The sequence below is a fragment of the Dermacentor andersoni genome, chromosome 8 (genome assembly GCF_023375885.2).
Source record: "Dermacentor andersoni chromosome 8, qqDerAnde1_hic_scaffold, whole genome shotgun sequence".
Classification (NCBI taxonomy): domain Eukaryota; kingdom Metazoa; phylum Arthropoda; class Arachnida; order Ixodida; family Ixodidae; genus Dermacentor; species Dermacentor andersoni.
This window is the reverse complement of record NC_092821.1, coordinates 87,418,186-87,434,579: the sequence shown is the minus strand read 5'-3', so window position 1 is coordinate 87,434,579 and position 16,394 is coordinate 87,418,186. Positions and strand designations below refer to the sequence as shown.

General features: G+C 45.6%; 1 protein-coding gene across 4 annotated transcripts in view; it reads right to left on the bottom strand.

Moving 5' to 3' along the window:
- The window catches only part of LOC126529390 (josephin-1-like), a 30,130-nt gene extending 14,218 nt beyond the window's left edge, over positions 1-15,912 (bottom strand). Inside the window, exons 1-3 of one of the 4 annotated variants that reach the window (XM_050176988.3) lie at positions 14,786-15,912; positions 5,487-5,606; positions 2,174-2,306 (exon numbers count right to left, since the gene is read on the bottom strand). In XM_050176988.3, coding sequence (XP_050032945.1) covers positions 2,174-2,306; positions 5,487-5,565 — 212 coding nt within the window. In that variant the 5' untranslated portion in view covers positions 5,566-5,606; positions 14,786-15,912. Of the gene's footprint in view, positions 1-2,170; positions 2,307-2,415; positions 2,480-5,486; positions 5,607-14,785 lie in introns of those variants that run through there. The other 3 variants (XM_050176986.3, XM_050176985.3, XM_072289815.1) reach the window with 3 other exon arrangements.
- Positions 15,913-16,394: the final 482 nt, after the last annotated feature.

Sequence of the window (16,394 nt, the reverse complement as noted above, 5' to 3'; positions counted from 1 at the left end):
ATTATATAGACTTAGTCGTTTACTGTCTGTTCTGCTCAGACCAGTGTACGCACCAGTGCCTGTGTATGCAACACAGCTCCTGTGCAGGAGCTGTATGCGCACAAGGTTCATGCCAGCAGCGGAAGCCAGAACGCTGCCCTGGCTCCAGCAGAGCTGACTGACCAAAGCGCGATGGTGCGACCACTTGGCTTCGTCACTTTTGCAGCCAAACATACTGCGTCTCTCTGGAGAACATCTAAGCCTCCATGTGCGAGCTATGCATGTGCATCGATACCGTGACAGCACAGCAGCAGCACAAACATACCTTGATGGATGGATGGATGGAATAACTCTAGTGAAAGGTCTTGCGAGCTACGGGGCGCACAAGGCCCCGTAGAGTGGGCTACTCCCGCGTTGGGACCGGGAGTTGTAACTCCCTGGAAGCATCATGGGCTCGTTGGACGGCCCAGAGCTGCTCCGCCAGGTCCGTGCTGCATAATGCTTCTCGTAGCCTGGCTGAGTCTTGATTCTTGTTTGCGTGGGTCCGACCCCATGGCCAGAGCAAGTGATGTACGTCTAGTGTGCTATGGCAATTTTCGCAATGTGATGTTATGTATAGCTCAGGCATGTAGCGATGTAGTCCGTTCTGCATGTGTCTGCTTGTAACAGAATTGTAATAAAGAGATAGGGGTGGAGCCCAGGAGCACAGGAAAGCAATGTCGGCTTTGGGCACTGGTTGAGGCAAAGGGAGAGAACGCCTGCTGAGGGAGGGTAGCTTGCCTCCTCGTATGCCATTTCATTTGCTTAAACAGCCAAACCTCGACACAAACAACATAACGAAATTCTTGATATAATGAAGTATAAAGCAACATAACTTTTTATATATTCTTGTTCATAACACACAACACATTTCAAACCTCAATATAAAGAAGTATGATTACAAACGATTTAAAAATGACGAAGCTTCACTGCCACTGCAAAGAAATACCAGGGTAATGATGCAAACTACTGTCTCTAAATGCAAGTCTTCATCCGAATAGACATCCCTATTAATTGTTGCAGGTCAACTAACCACGAGTTGTGACGTAGCTGGTGGTGGTGGGGGGAAAATTGAGCTTGCATCTCTCCTCTTTTAACCCGGCTGTGGCTTCGCATGGCTGTCAGTGCGGCCAAGCACATACGCGACTCGTGCGCCCAACGGCAAACTACATGGTGTCCCCGCTAAAGCAACACTCCTCCAGAGTAACTATGGTAATCTGTGGTGGGTGCAAAGATAAGGCATGCCAACATGGCCATGGTTTCATGTGTACTATCTTCCTACGCCATTTAGTGCTGGAGGTCGCGTAATCTCGAGTTTTGGAGATGCGTTGAAGCGAGGGGCAGATGAAGTGTTTGCTGCCCTCTGTCCGCACGCTTCATGATAGCGTTGTCTCACTGTGGGGACAGCATCAGCCACGGCGGCGGAGTTGATGCAAAATCTTAGCAGGCTGCGCTTTGTACTGCTGATGTGAAGCTATCGCTGACACAGCATGAAACCGTACCTTTGGTTGCTTCAACAAAATGAATTTTTTTTTTGCCAGTGAAATTGGCTTTTTTAATTTGCCCGATAATTCAGAAACCTAGTGGCCTTTCCTGTACAAGAAAATTCCATTGGGGACTGTACTTACTTGCATAAATGGTTGAATTTCAGTATAGTGACATTTTGTTATAAAAATTAAAGTGCCAATTTTATTGATTTCATTACACTGAGGCTTAACAGTATTTTAACTACTATCAAACCTTTTTTAAACTTCCAGCAGTAGGACATTGCCTGGACAGTGCTTTACATGTTCAAATCTAAAGGTTTGGCTGACAAGTAATGAGATTGGTGTCACTGACAATTTATTTCTTTGCCCAGTGGCAAACTACATGGTGTCCCCTCTAAAGCAGTACTCCTCCAGGCTAACTCCCTTTTCTTCTGTGCATGTGATCTCCACACACTTCACCCACACTCATCCACTTCCCCTTATTTCACTCACAGACCACACACCAGAACCAGCGGTCCCGTTACATTTTAGACAGACCTCATATAACTAGATTTCCAATGCGGCCTGATGAGGGACCCTTTAAAAACACCAAGCATGCAACAGACACGAATGGCCAGGTGCGAAAGTCTGTTTGCTGAACTAGGAGTGCGGTGGGCGTCACGCACAACCTGTGGCAGATGTCGTCGAGCGAGCCCTTGGTGAATGCCTGACCGTCCTGGAACAGGTTGTTGAGCGCATGCAGGGCGCACAGCTCCTTCACCTGGCGCTCGTGGTACACCTGCCCCGCACCTGCTGGTCCACCTGCAGTGCGCGCAAAAGGATGCTCGAGCTGAGACCGTGAGCAACCTCAGGAATAAACAAAAGACGTCAAAGAGAAGCGCAGTGGACTTTCTTCCGTTTAAATGCTTACTCATCTTGTTTTGTTTTTCTTCCCCTAACCGAATGATGCCTTCCGGCTGAAAATTCTGAGAATCATTCTGGAAAGCAATAGACATCACACACAATGTTGAATGCCACGTGCGACGGTAGATTGCTTTGCGAGACACTGCAACTCAATTTGACTGCACTCTGTGCATTGGTACGGGAAATGCGGTACTCTCATCTGTGACTGTACAGCTCAAACTACCTTCAACCCTCTTCTCAACAAGTCTTTAATCCTTTGCAACTTTGTGGCACTCGCGCATTTGGCTGAACACGCTATGTGCAGCAGACCACATGTTGCTGTGGTTGTTAATCAGTGCTGCAGAGAGAGAAGTGTTGCGTAACTTTTTAATAGAATGAGTCGGTATGGGCAGCAGAAACCAATATAGAAGTGCACAGACCGGGCTCGTTAGTAAATATGCTGTGGAAATGTTCAACACTCTCAGGTCCCCCGACGTTCGTGTTTCCCCACACGACTCCCACATCTACATACGTTTGGCTCCCCCCGGATGACACATGCAACAGCGGAAGCTGCTGTCGCAGTTATGCAGCTATGACGAGAGATGGCGTGATTGTTTCGATGCTAGTGATACCTGACGGTGTGGATAACTCAGGCATGAGGAGGTTGCTTCATCTTCTTGATATGTGGGACACGGCATGTACAGACTGACTGCACGCTTGTTGGGGCTCTTTGTAGTAGGACTGTCCAGTGGCATTGGCGATAACAACTGCTTGCAAGTGCCTTCATTTGTGGGATCGCACCTGCAAATTACTTGTTCTTTGGGAATGAGCAAACAGTCGCACGGCATCCTTGCTTTGCGAGTTAGACTTCCTCTATTCCTCAACATGTTTCATTGAGGAACGATTCCTTGTATGTGTATTGGCTAGCTCGCATTCTTGCATTAAAGAAGCAATAAATACTCTTTTGTATACCTGCACTACTGTGCTGTTTTCTTTGTTTCCAACAGCAGCTAAGCCACACAACGTGTATGACAGAGTCCTAAGTTTGTGTGTGAAGACTGTTCTAATCTGCTGCATTTTCTTAATGCTAAGACTCGTTTAATGTCATCTCACCATAGACATTGTGGAATACCGCAGCAGTAGAAATTACAGCAACAGTGAAACGAAGAAAAACTCCACATGTGCATCTGTTGCAAGGTTTGGACTGCCCATAGCAGATGACGTGGAACATGTATGTTTCCACAAATTGAGACAGCACAGCACTAGAATCGCTTACGTGTTCGTTTCTTTGTGGTCATGTGCTTTTGCAACTAAGTCCAGCAATTGAGCAGCATGTTCTTTTCAACTTGACCTTGCCCTGCCATGAAGAGTGCGAATGCTGCACCACATTCATGCAGCACAAATTCACTGTGGCAATGTGCATGGCATTGCCAAGGCCTCAGGACAGGCCATCACAATCTTCATGAGGCAAGAAGGATGAACTATGTACTATCATGGACAAATCTTTGAAAGAAAGCAAAATATGCTGCCCATTTTACAGAAAGAAAAAATACGCAATAAAAAAAAAATGAGAAGAAGGGGGTCACAGAAAGATGGAGCCTTGAAGTGATAAACACTTGGCGAGCAAGGGAAGCCTCAGCCTTGAGCCAACATGGAGACAAGGGGATTTCTTTTCACCAGGACGACTGTCAAATTTCCCTTACTGAAACCTTGGCTGCAGGCTGAGGCTTCCCTTATTTAGCCTCTGCTGAACACCTCTTACAAGTAAAACCTGAGAGTGCAAATCTGTACTGCTACTTATGCGGTCGCCAATGATTGTTCAGGCCCCTAGCTAAGAACACAGGCTAAAGTCATGCTGACATAACACGAAATGTGGAATGCAGAAGCAAAACAAGTTTATTTTAGATACCCTAACTTGTTTGCCCTCGATGGTTCAGTGTAAATAAAACTTGTCTAGTGTGATGACAGGGCTGATTTGGTCGCCACAACTTGTTGGAAGAAGTATCGGCCAAGCAGCGTGTGCGCTTCATGCGCTCACGACCATTCCATCTTGAACCCAGGGGCTACTGCTTGTGGGGAGACGCAAGTTTACGGTCTCGGCCGTGGCCCTCAAGAAAGACACCGAGACCACAAACAGCCAAGCTTTAGTCTTTTTTCCAGAGAAGCCAGGCCAGCATTGACAGATGGGCGTCGCTCAGACCGCGCCGCCCGCCATGGGCAAAAGTTCTTCCAGCAGTTGGCGACAGGTGCCCCCAAACATTAGACGACGCTGGCAAAGTCTGCAGCCAGCTGCTCAACATCTCCAGGCAAGTGTGCTTCACACTGTGCATTGAACTAAAGATCAAGCAATAAGCCGATGTGAAAGGCACCTAGCCGTACTGTCTGCACAATTTCTGGACTAGTATCAGGTGAAGAGGTCGGTGTGATTCGGGATCAGAGCTTAAGCATCAGATTAACACATTTTCCAGAAACTGCTGTTTTGTCTCATTGTGATGACTCAATGCAATTGGGAATGTTTACTCTTCATTTCGTCAACTCTGATGGTTACACATGCAGCCATGTACATTTATGCGAGAAAAAATTAACGAAGTGTTATGTTTGCACTAGTATACAGCTAGGAGTTATGTTTCCTCATAACATAACTTGGTTTATATAGTTTCCTTTTCACTATGCACCAACCCACTTCCTTTTGGGATGCTTTGGTGATTCAGTTAACATAAAGTACATTTGCAAACACATTACGAAATAACATATATTAACATTTTATTCTGTGTTGACGCGTATACAATTATTCTTACAACAATACAATGCACGCCCCGCACAGTACTGTAAGCTGCACATACTGCCTTTATTGGTGGATGGTTCGTTAAATAATCGGAGAACAGACATGAGGATAATTGCGAAGTAGATGTGGCACGAACACAAGGTCTCCTGAAATTTCAGTTAATTTATTGTTTTATATAAATGGGTTAGTTTCGGCCACTACGATACACAAAAGGCAGCCCCATAAACAGGGTACGGTCTCTAGTGTCATGGTGACGAATACGCGCTCATGATTGTCAGCAATCAAGGCAAACTGCAGGGCAACGGGCCTCTCACCTGAGCCGCCGGCTGAGCCCAGTCCGGGCTTGTGGTCCTTGCGGATGAATCGGTCCACAAATTTCAGGCACTGGTACATGGGGACACCCTCCCTGCACAGGGACCACGCTGCTGCTGCTGCTGTTGTGACCAGCAGGAAACAGGGGGGGAGTGGGGGAAACCACGCGAGACATGGAAAGAGGAGCAAAGACAAGACGGGGAAGTTAATTGGCAAAAAAATTACTGGGTAGGCTACATCAGGGACGCAGCCGCAGTGGGGTACGTGAAACGCCTTGTGCATGCTCCCGAGGGTGTATGGGCCCTAGGGTGCAGAAATGATGTAGCCAAATACCAGAGTGGCATTATTCATGCGTTACAAAGCTTACATGCTAAACCTATGATACAGTTGGTGGGGGCCCTATGTTCTAAGCTTGCCATCCTGCTCGGTCTCTAATCGTAGTGGGCCTGCCGTGGTCCAAGGTAGTGGGCAGGAATTGGCATCTCCCTGTCTTGCTGCCAGATTCTCTTCAAGCCATTTCTGACCTTATGTGTGTCAAATGTGAGAGCATTACAGCCGAGAAACCATCAAATTTCTCCAATAGATTGCATAAATGTAAACATTACGACTCCCGATAAGCACAGGTTTGAGTTTGATGGATTACACCTACTATGGCCGAGTGACCACTCACGCTTGGTGACAAATGTGCTGTAAAGTGAGAGGCTAAATTCAGCTTTAACTGCGTCATGCATGGCCCTACCACAGCGCCACCTTTGCACACGACCCATGCATGATAGAGGAATGGCTATTTTCCTCTACGCAATGATACCCAAAATAAGATGCGCAGGTAGTACGGTTGCAAAGCTATGAACCATGCAAGTATTAGATGCTTTTGTAACCTGAGATTTTAGCAAGCAACCGCCTATGCTGAACGAACTGAAAGATGTTTCACGTCAATGCGGTTACAACATATTGATTAAAAGATGACGGACAGAGAAAAAATATTGTGTAGAAACCATTGATGATGACAATCAATACAAGAGAATAGCCGAATGTTTCTATAAAGCTATTAGCTTTATTGATAAGATAATGCACTCGAAGGCAAATACTTGTTGCAGTGAGGATATTTGGGTAGCATTTGTTGTTTGCGAAATTACGTAGAGAACAGAGCTGCCAACCAGCACACCTGCAGCTGTAGTATAGGTGGACAGCCTGTGCATCTGAAAGAGCTGTAGTAGTTGGCGTTTGGCGATGAACATGACCCGCAACTCAATTGCATGAGACATGTGCCCTTAGCACCCACAACCATCTTCTGACCTCCACGAAAATGGGTGGAAAAGTAAGTGAAAGCTATTTGCTTTGAACATATAAAATATTCACAGCGGTGGTCTAGATCAAGAAGTACTATAACCCAAACAAGGCTTGTCTTAAACATAAAATGTACTATTCACTCGTTGCACCTATGCCCTTAAGGCTTCAAAAAGCATTTGCAATTACACACGTAAGGTATTTAATTCTTGCCTATTTCTAATGTGCCATTCATTGCCCCTTTGTCAATGGGTCTGTTTAGAATTTGGAGGAAACGCACCGCTACACTTCTCTCTGATATTGATCTGACCAATATGCAATTACTTACACGACAACGTTGTGCAATTTCTGCAAGTTCATAGAGGAAACACCCAACAGCAGAGTCAGCTTAAAGATTGAAGACACTAATGCATTTAACGGAATTTTAACACTGCTATGTCAATCATCCATGAGCAGGTTGCTGCTATCAAAGTGCTACCTAAATGTTAACATTTGTGCTGTTGTATGATGAAAATTACTTGAAAAAAAGTACAACACCTACTGTTCTTCAAGTGCTTTTCAATGCGGCAACGCACAGGCACTTATTTGTAGTGTCCAATTTGCTAAGCATGCATGTCCTGACAGGCTATGAAAGTATGCTGCACTATGTTTTACACTGCACAAACTGAGCTCTGTTTACTCATACAATTCAGCACTTGGTAATACAAGTTATGTCTGTAAGCACACAGTAAACCGAATGCAGGCTTAAACAAATAAACGCCACCAACCTCAAGTGATTAGACTGTCTGCCATAAAATCTGGTATTCGGCACACAAAGTATACTACAGGCAATAACCTGTGGTCAAACAAGGTAACCCCTCTGGAGTCAATTCTTCACAAGAGGACTTGTCTTGGCTCCAGAGATGACCCTTGTTCAACCGCATCAAGCCACCATCTCCGTGTAATCTTTTTTTGGAAGGTCCGCAATAGTGACAAGAGGTTGCATGAGACCTTGCAATGTGCTTTTCTCACCTTGCCTTGACCATGTTGCCCTGTGTGATACAGTCGCCCTACCACAAATGCACATTTGTCCAAGTTCCAAACGCATCCTTGGCACAGAAGATGCCACTGACCACTACTAAGCAACTTAAACACAAGTTAGCGGGAAGCAGTATCTGAAGAGGAACTAAAACTACGGCTTATGAGAGCGAAGCAAAAGAATGCGTAGGAAGTCCAAAGCGACTCAAGTGTAGTGCAGCTTGAAACACGCTCCCTGATAAGTGTGGCTGTGATTGAGTTGGCAAACACGCTGCAATAAACAAAAGGAACAAACTGTCGAGTTCTACTTGGGGTCGTGGGGCATTGCTCACATTGCCATCACCTCAACTCTACCTCTAAATGCTGCCAAGACAATCGTGCAAATGTGTGATATGCTTATGAAATTGCTGCCCGATATAGACAACAGATAAACTATTCTTGAACGGACTTAGGGTCCTTTGTTTTCAGGACTTTTGATTTTTTAAGCATTCCCGGGGAAAAACCGGGCGTTATGCTTTAAGACAAGAACCAGACAGATATCGACGTTTCAGTTGACTGGCAGATCAAAGTTCATATTTGTGGTAATTTTCACAAATTATTAACACAGACAATCGTCTTGTTTTGGACACAAGACATTCTATTTAAACAAACAAAATCACAGGAACCTGCAATAAAAAAAAAAAAGATGCTCGCAAAGTCTGTGACAAGCTCGCCTACAAACTTTCTCATTGGCATGCAGATATTATTAATACTCTTAGAAGAAACCGCACAAACAAAAACAATGGATGTGTTTGGCTATTCCTCCTTTAGTTTGTTTTGTCGTTTAGCTACAAAGTCTTGTTCCCTCAAGGCCGGCAGATGTTGAATATATTGTATACATTCCAGTTTTCGCTTGATTGTTAAGTGAAAAGGAGGTGCATGTCATGTTCTTATATGCGTATTATTATTATGATATATTGGCCACTCGCTCACACAGTGTGGGCAGAGTTAATCATTATCCTTTATGAGAACTACAAGGAGCAATCAGGTTTTACCCGATTTTCATAAAGCTTGTCTGGGGTGCAAAAATTGGGGATTATCGGGTTTTACCCAAACACCAAGGATCCTAAATAATCTCAATGCAGTGGGTACCTCCATCGAATGCCCGCTGGTTTGGCTTTGCAATTAAAAACAAAGAGAGGGGGCATGCATTCATAAAACTGCCTTTTAGAACAAATGATGGCATTTTCCACAAGACAACCAGTGAGCACAAATGGTCAAAGGCTGGTCATGCTTACAGCCACAATTTTAGCCAAGCAAGGACGCTGATATATCTTTCTGGCTGGGCTTCGTACAAAAGAATGCTGCAATGCAGGCAATTTTTTTTTTAAATTATGGGGTTTTACATGCCAAAACCACTTTCTGATTATGGGGTACACCATAGCGGAGGACTCCAGAAATTTTGACCACCTGCAGTTCTCTAACGTGCACCTAAATCTAAGTACACGGGTGTTTTTGCATTTCGCCCCCATCGAAATGCGGCCCCCGTGGCCAGGATTCGAACCCGTGGCCTCGTGCTCAGCAGCCCAACACCATAGCCACTGAGCAACCACGGCGGGTGGAGGTAACTTTTTGCACAACAGTTCAGAAAAGCCTGTTGGGTGCAGTTGACCTCAATGTCAGTTATTGTGCTTCCACATTTGCTCTCAGTTACAAGGACAACTTGACAGCATTTATATGTGTAGCTACTGTGGAAAATAAAACAACTGCTGTCAGCTGAGTGCAACAGTACAGGGAGATAAGTGAAATGGAGCCATACCAAGAATCCCTTATTAGCCCCATTGCTTTTTGGCCCACAGCATGACTTCATTAATTTGTTCATAACGCTTAGCGATGAATGTGTTTTCTTAGGAGAGCATGCAGTTCTTGCGGTGCGAGGAAAACTATGTGTCAGCTGTGGCCCGCCAGCACAAAAAAGATAGCGTGAAAGTGAGCTCGGCTATGTGAGGTCAAAGTGGGTGATAATACAAATACATTGTCTACGGCTCGGCCCACACTGATAACATCCTTTCGCGTTCCTTTTCAATGGCCAAGGCTGCTCACTTTATGAGGCACGAATCCTAGGCATTACAATACACAATTGACTTCAGTACTTAAGCTTATCAGTAGCTACTTGTGATAACATATGGACAACATCAATCATCACGCATTCCAGTACTGCTAGGAGGGATTGAAAATGTGGTGTGTATTGCCAGCCTCTGTGAAAACTGTTGCAGTGAACTTAACAAATGTAGAGTCGAAAAATGTCAACTTTCCCATTCTATGCCAGACAAGCATAGAAGTCTTGGCAATTTGTCATATGTCTACAAGCTTCGAGCTATGACCCCACATTATGACATGCCTGACCACAAGTGCTCGAGACTTTCACGTACCTTTATTTACGCACGTGTGCCTTCAGTGCATTTTTAGGTTTACCTTCATGTCATGCGTGCTTCACGAACAGCACGTCATATCACAACAAGAACAATACAGAAGTTCACAGGAAGGTCGAGGCTTGAAGTGATGAGCAGAAGTCGAACGAATGCCACTGGACCTTAATATTTCAACCAGGGAACCTATCTCGACCAGCGCAGTAACTGCTTTCCTTAGCATTGCCCACGTACATGCTCTCTCTCCTCCACCATCAATGGGTGAGGAGGAAGAGAAGGATAAGCTGGTGCATAGAGCACGGTAGGGGAAGCGCCAACAGCAGTACTCTAACCTGTGCTCTGTCAACCACAACTTAAGATCAAACCCTCATCCTTTTGTTCTAATACTTCGACTTCCCTTACATTACTCTATGCAAAAAGATTATTCTCCTCCCTCATTAAGGGTGGGGGAGAGTGAGCTATGTGTACGTAAATACCTTTGTTGAAACGTTAGCTACAGCGCAATGCTTCGTTCGACCCCTGTTGGTCGTGCGATATCAGTTACTTGCGGAGAGCTTTATTTAAGGCTAGCTGCAATACTGACGCTACATTCGGTGATGGTGTAGAATTTGTGAGAAGGAATACATGTGTTCCTTTTAATTGTGGTTGTCTGTGTTTGTTCCCATTCTTCATCCCTACCATAACTATGAACCTTTTATTTTTCATAGGATCCAAGTTGGCTGCCTTGTAAATCTCTTCAACAACCTAAAAACTCGTGTCCACAAGAAAGCATGCTGCCACTACATATTCCCTTGGTTCTAAAGGTGTTTGTATGTTCATCAGTAGATGGCTCTCCAAAGCTATTTACCCTACATGACCATTGCAAATACACTAGGTGCCTGTGTATAAGTTGCGAAAATATTTCTTCTAATGGTTGTAAAGCACTAATGATAGTCCCAACAAATCTTTACAGCAATGCTTGGCCCTATGTTTGATATTGAAAGTGGTACCATCACGGTAAAAGTAATCCTTAAAGACCACCTACCAGAGACTACAAGATAATGGTGCCCAAAACCTATTTTCATAGCAACTTATGTACACGTCCACATTGTAAACAATTAAAATTAAATTGTCAGTTATAGTGGAGGCTACAGACATACTAAGCTCAGATAGTGTAACACGTCTGACAAGAATCGGGTATATCATGAAGTGTTTGCAAAGTCGTTGGTAGATTATGGGCAGTTTCTCAAAGAATGCGCAATTTCACGAGTATAAAAAAAACTTGTGAGGTATAATGTACGAAAACTGCCCAGTTGAAGCACCGAATTGAAGTACATGAGCATTCATGAACCTCGCCCCAATCGTAAATGAGGCAGCTGCAGCTAGCAACTGAACCCATGACATCATGCCCAAGTGGGACACTGTGGCGAGTGAGCCATCACAGTGGTTATTTCATAAACAACCTCATACTTTCTCGTACTAGAGAGAAGTAGGAGGGCACAGTAAGTATGCCACATACTTACACTGTTTAAAGCAAGTGTGAATAAAAAGAAGTTATAAAGAGGCACAGAAGCTGAACGTCTGTGCCGCCACTGACATTGGAAGCTGTCTTTCCCCCCTGACTTACAGCAACAAGGCAATTAGAGCGACAAGCAATGAGGAAGTTGGACAAGCCAAGTGGTTTAACAGCTGCTGCTTGTAACGATGGCCCTTTGCAACACCTTCATTCTCTGCTTACAAATCTCAAGCTGAAGTGCTCCTGCAGTTCCCTACTTCCCGTCATCTGTGCGACAAAACAAGGCTGCAACAATTTTTGCAGGGGTCTGCAACTATTTAAAAAATTTGAATACGAATCAAAAAGTCATTGCTATTCGATTCATACTCAATTTGAGAATTCACTATTCGAAGTTGTTGAATGCTTGTGTCTCTTCAAATGGTAGGGACAACAAAAGTTATGGGAGCCTACCAACAGAATCGCTAATTTAAGTGGTGACTCTTCCGAATGATTCTGCTGCAGGACATCTGCAGTTGCTACGCATAGGTACCAGCTGCTGAGCAAACACACAGAGCACTCAATTCCTGCTGAATATCAAGTCATTCATCGAGGCATGCCTCGCCTTCAGGCAGCTCATGAATCCACTTTATAAACTTAGGCAAAGCCATTTCTTTCATGGACAATCTCACTATGTTCGCATCCCTTTAAAACGATGTGTGGTGCTGTACTACTAGTATAGTTTGCTCTTCCAACAAGCACAGCATTTTACTGTGTGCATCTGTTAAAAGGCTGTTCTTGTGTTTCATTACTGTCAGTCGGATGGCATGCCAGATATGGCAACTCCTAAGTTGTATCTAATTTACAAGCTCCTCGGTTGACCGAAGTCCTGTTCTGAGTGACATTACATACATAAGAAAATGTAAGCAATCCTGCTTAAATGGACTTGACATAACCTTTGTATTTAATTTGACTTGGAAATGAGAAAGAAAGAAAAAAATACCAGGCAACTGATTTGATATACAAAGGTTGTCTTTCTCAAATCGGCATACTCAATTTGATAAGAAAGTTTCCCTATTTGAACCCTACTATTTCCTTTTCAAGGGAACCCATCAACACAAGTTGTCTTTCAAGGCAGTTGGCAACAGTTCAAAACTGAAATGACTAGCAGCTCCATGAACAGATATTTTTGTGGCTGTGGAGCCTCGCAGGCAACAAACTTGAAGGACTGCAGGAAAGGTCTGTTCCCAACTCTGCAACAATGCACTACTTCTGCATAGATGTAGCTCCTGGATTAGTGCATGATTTCTCTTTTAAGTGACCAGCTAGTCTGATATAGAACTCCCCCTCCCGCAAAAACAAATGGGGGGGGGGGGGGGAGGGAGCCTTTCACCACTATAAGCAAAGTACTGCGCCACCAGCTATTAGTATGAAGTAGACAATTGCAACCAAAGACATCCACTTTGCCGTATGATGCAATATAAGTACACATGTTACAGTCACGCGCACGTGTGACACATCAATAAGACTGATCTGGCTTCAACGCAGCAACAGCGGACGCAAAAGAACTCCTGTCAACACGGAACTACCCTCTCCCTTCGCCGCACAAAGGTGTCAACGAGACTTCAAACACTTCTCATCGCCTGTGAAGTTGATTCACGTGTCACGCGCAGGAAAAACCCACGGCAGCCATCCGTACGAAATAACAAATGTTGAGCGTGCTCCAGGTGCTTGGGCAGCATGGATGCATTTAGCGTATTTGGTCAAGCATAGTGCAACACTCTACGAATATGCCAAACAAGCGAAAAGTTGGCAGGAACCCAAAAGCCACAGATAATAGGGACGCAGACGCTTGCATACGTCAGAAATTTATAATAAGAAGGCAACAACAACAACAACAACATCCAAGGCAATACCTAAAACACCTAAGAGGCTGGCCTGCCTGACGTCCCTATCAATGAAGCACGCTTGCAAAACGTCCTCTTCCACCTGAATCCTGTCACGAGCCGCAATTTCTGAAGCGACATTCGAGGCCACCCCTAGAAAACAGCTGCACACGTTACAGAGCTTACTTTTTTGTTCCCCCCCCCCCCCCCCCCCGTTTAATCTGAAGTGCGGGGGTCTATCGGAGGTAGTGGAGCATGCTTTGTGCGGCAGAGGCTAGTCGCGCTGAAAGGAGAGGAACAAAAAAAAAGTCTTGCCAAATTCAAAAACACCGAAAGACAGACGTCCTCACCAGCACACACACACGCGCGCGCACGCGCGCAGCTTCGGCGGGGCAGTCGTCGCGCAAATGCGCACGATATCACTTCTGCAGCAGCGTGCGCCCGCACGAGAAAACCCATACCCTGTCCGCTTCAAGGCGATCTGGTCGCCAATATGCTTAACGAACTTCCCCTTCGGCGGCGAGAGAAAGAAGAAAAAAATTACAATCAGGTCGTCGCTGGAATTTATACCAGGCTCCGCAGAAACCATGTCAGGTCGGTCGGCATTTAGCGCGTTTCGGTTAGCTTGGAAGGCTGTTATCTCACTGGAACGGGGCGCGGCGGGACACCACGAGCGCGTTGTTTTTGGCGTACCAAAGGGGACACGAAGTTCAGGAAGCATAAATAAAAAAAAAAAGGCTGCACGACGCACCGCCGTTACACGCTCTGGTAGCGATGTCCAGCGGCGGCGGACTGGAGCGACAAGTGACGTGAGGCGTGTGACGACGCGGTCATATCGTATTCGGATCACGTAGGACGTAGTCGGCCGCCACCAGCGAAAAAAAAAACCGTGTCGCCAGATTGACTACCAGAGACGAGGCCGGGGATACGTCGTCGTAGCACGCAGGAAACGCAGCGTTGGGCGAGAGACCGATGACGGAAGGCGTTACGTAAACTCGTCCACTAACCCCAGTACACTACAAGATGCTCGCGTTCGCTTGGCGTTCGTGGTGTCAGGGAACTGCGAAAATGAAACCTCTTTGGCGACGCGGCGGCTTCGGTCATTGAACCACTGTCTTTTCCCCGTGCCATTATGACGGGGCCGCGCACTCGATGACAGCACCACGGCTGCGACGGCCGTCTAGGAGCTACTACGCAGCTCGCGCGACAAATGAAATGTGCGACAGGCTCACCTGAAGAGCATGGAATCCGAGAAACATTTAGAGCAGCTATAACTTCTCACAACATCCAGCCGCCATTTTGACTCGAAGAAAACTTGTCGCACTGGCCGCGAGAGGTCGCGTAAAAAAAAAAAAAAAGCGGAAGCGGATATTGTTTTTGCACTGGATTGTGGCAATAGGAGGTGGCCAAATACACGCCTCCTAAGGTGGCGCCCTCTAAATTTAAAATGCGGATCTCAAAGGCTATGCTTTTGCCATTGTGTTGGTTATATTAACTCCATGGCTTTTGCTGGTCCAATGCGGCAGAAGCGAGTTGAGCTGCCGGAAACGTCATAGACGTCGAAATTTGGACTCCACATAAACGCTGGTTTCTTTCAGCAACAAATCTAGATAAACTGCAGCTAATTACATTGCGAATGCGCGGTGCACGGAGTCTGAAATGGCCGGCACCATCTGAGGGTAAGATAATTTTGTCTTCTAGGAGGATTACCTCAACTTCCTCTGTGAGCGGCGGCGACACGCGGTCACGCCAGCACTTGGCTGCCCGTCCCTGCAGCGAATGTTCAATATCGTGGCCTTATCAGCGCGGACAGTCGCAGACAAAATAGCGCCATTGGTTTGCAACTTCCTGCGCTACCTTCACTTGACTAGCCAGTGTAAGTAAAAAAAAAAAAAATTCTATTAGATAGACGCCATAGCTACACATCCCATCTGCAGCGTGGATTTATGCTAGCCTAATTTAGACGTTCAAAATGTGGCGTTTATGCAGCCAGAGAAAGCATAGCCTTCGAGATCAATTTCTGCCACCAGGAGGGAGCAATCGCTGACGCGGGCGGCAAGATAAAGATGTACTGCAACTTTTAGCTTTATGAGGAGCCTTCAGAAAGTAGTGGCTCAGAAAGTTTGATGCGGGGAATTGTTTGTGTGTTTTTTTGCTTTCAATAATTAAGGCAGGACATTAGACAAAGTAAGAAAATGGGCTTGGCGGCGCAACCTACAAACTCGCTTCAAAGCTGACGCTCATACACTCTAAGAAGAGTTTACACCCTTTGGAGTGCCCCTTCTGCCACACAACGATAATCGTCATCTGCCTTGATGCGTTTCCTTTCTTTAACGGTGCGAGCCCAGTACTTTCCAGTAACGAACGGCATGCGCGTTATCAGAATGATTGCATTCCCGACAGGAAAGTAGCGGGCGTGGCGTTTTCAACAAAGGAAACGCATCAAGGCAGATAACGATTATTGTTGTGTGGCAGAAGGGGCACGCCAAAGGGTGTAAACTGTTCTTACACTCTTAAAATGGTTGCACCCTTTGGGGTGTATATTTGTCCCACAACAATAATCGTCATCTGCCTCGCTTGCGTTTCCTTTCATGAAAACTCGGCGCTCGCTACTTTCCTGTCGAGAATGCTGCGTCACACTGATAACGCGCATGCCGTTCGTGTCTAGGAAGTACCGGGCTCGCAGCGTTAAAGAAAGGAAACGCGGGCAAGACAGATGACGATTATCGTTGTGGGACAAGATAAGCCCCAAAGGGTGTAAATTTTTCTAAGAGTGTACACTCTTACACTCTTAGGCAAAGTTACGCCCTTTGGCGTGCCCCTTCTGCCACACAACAATAA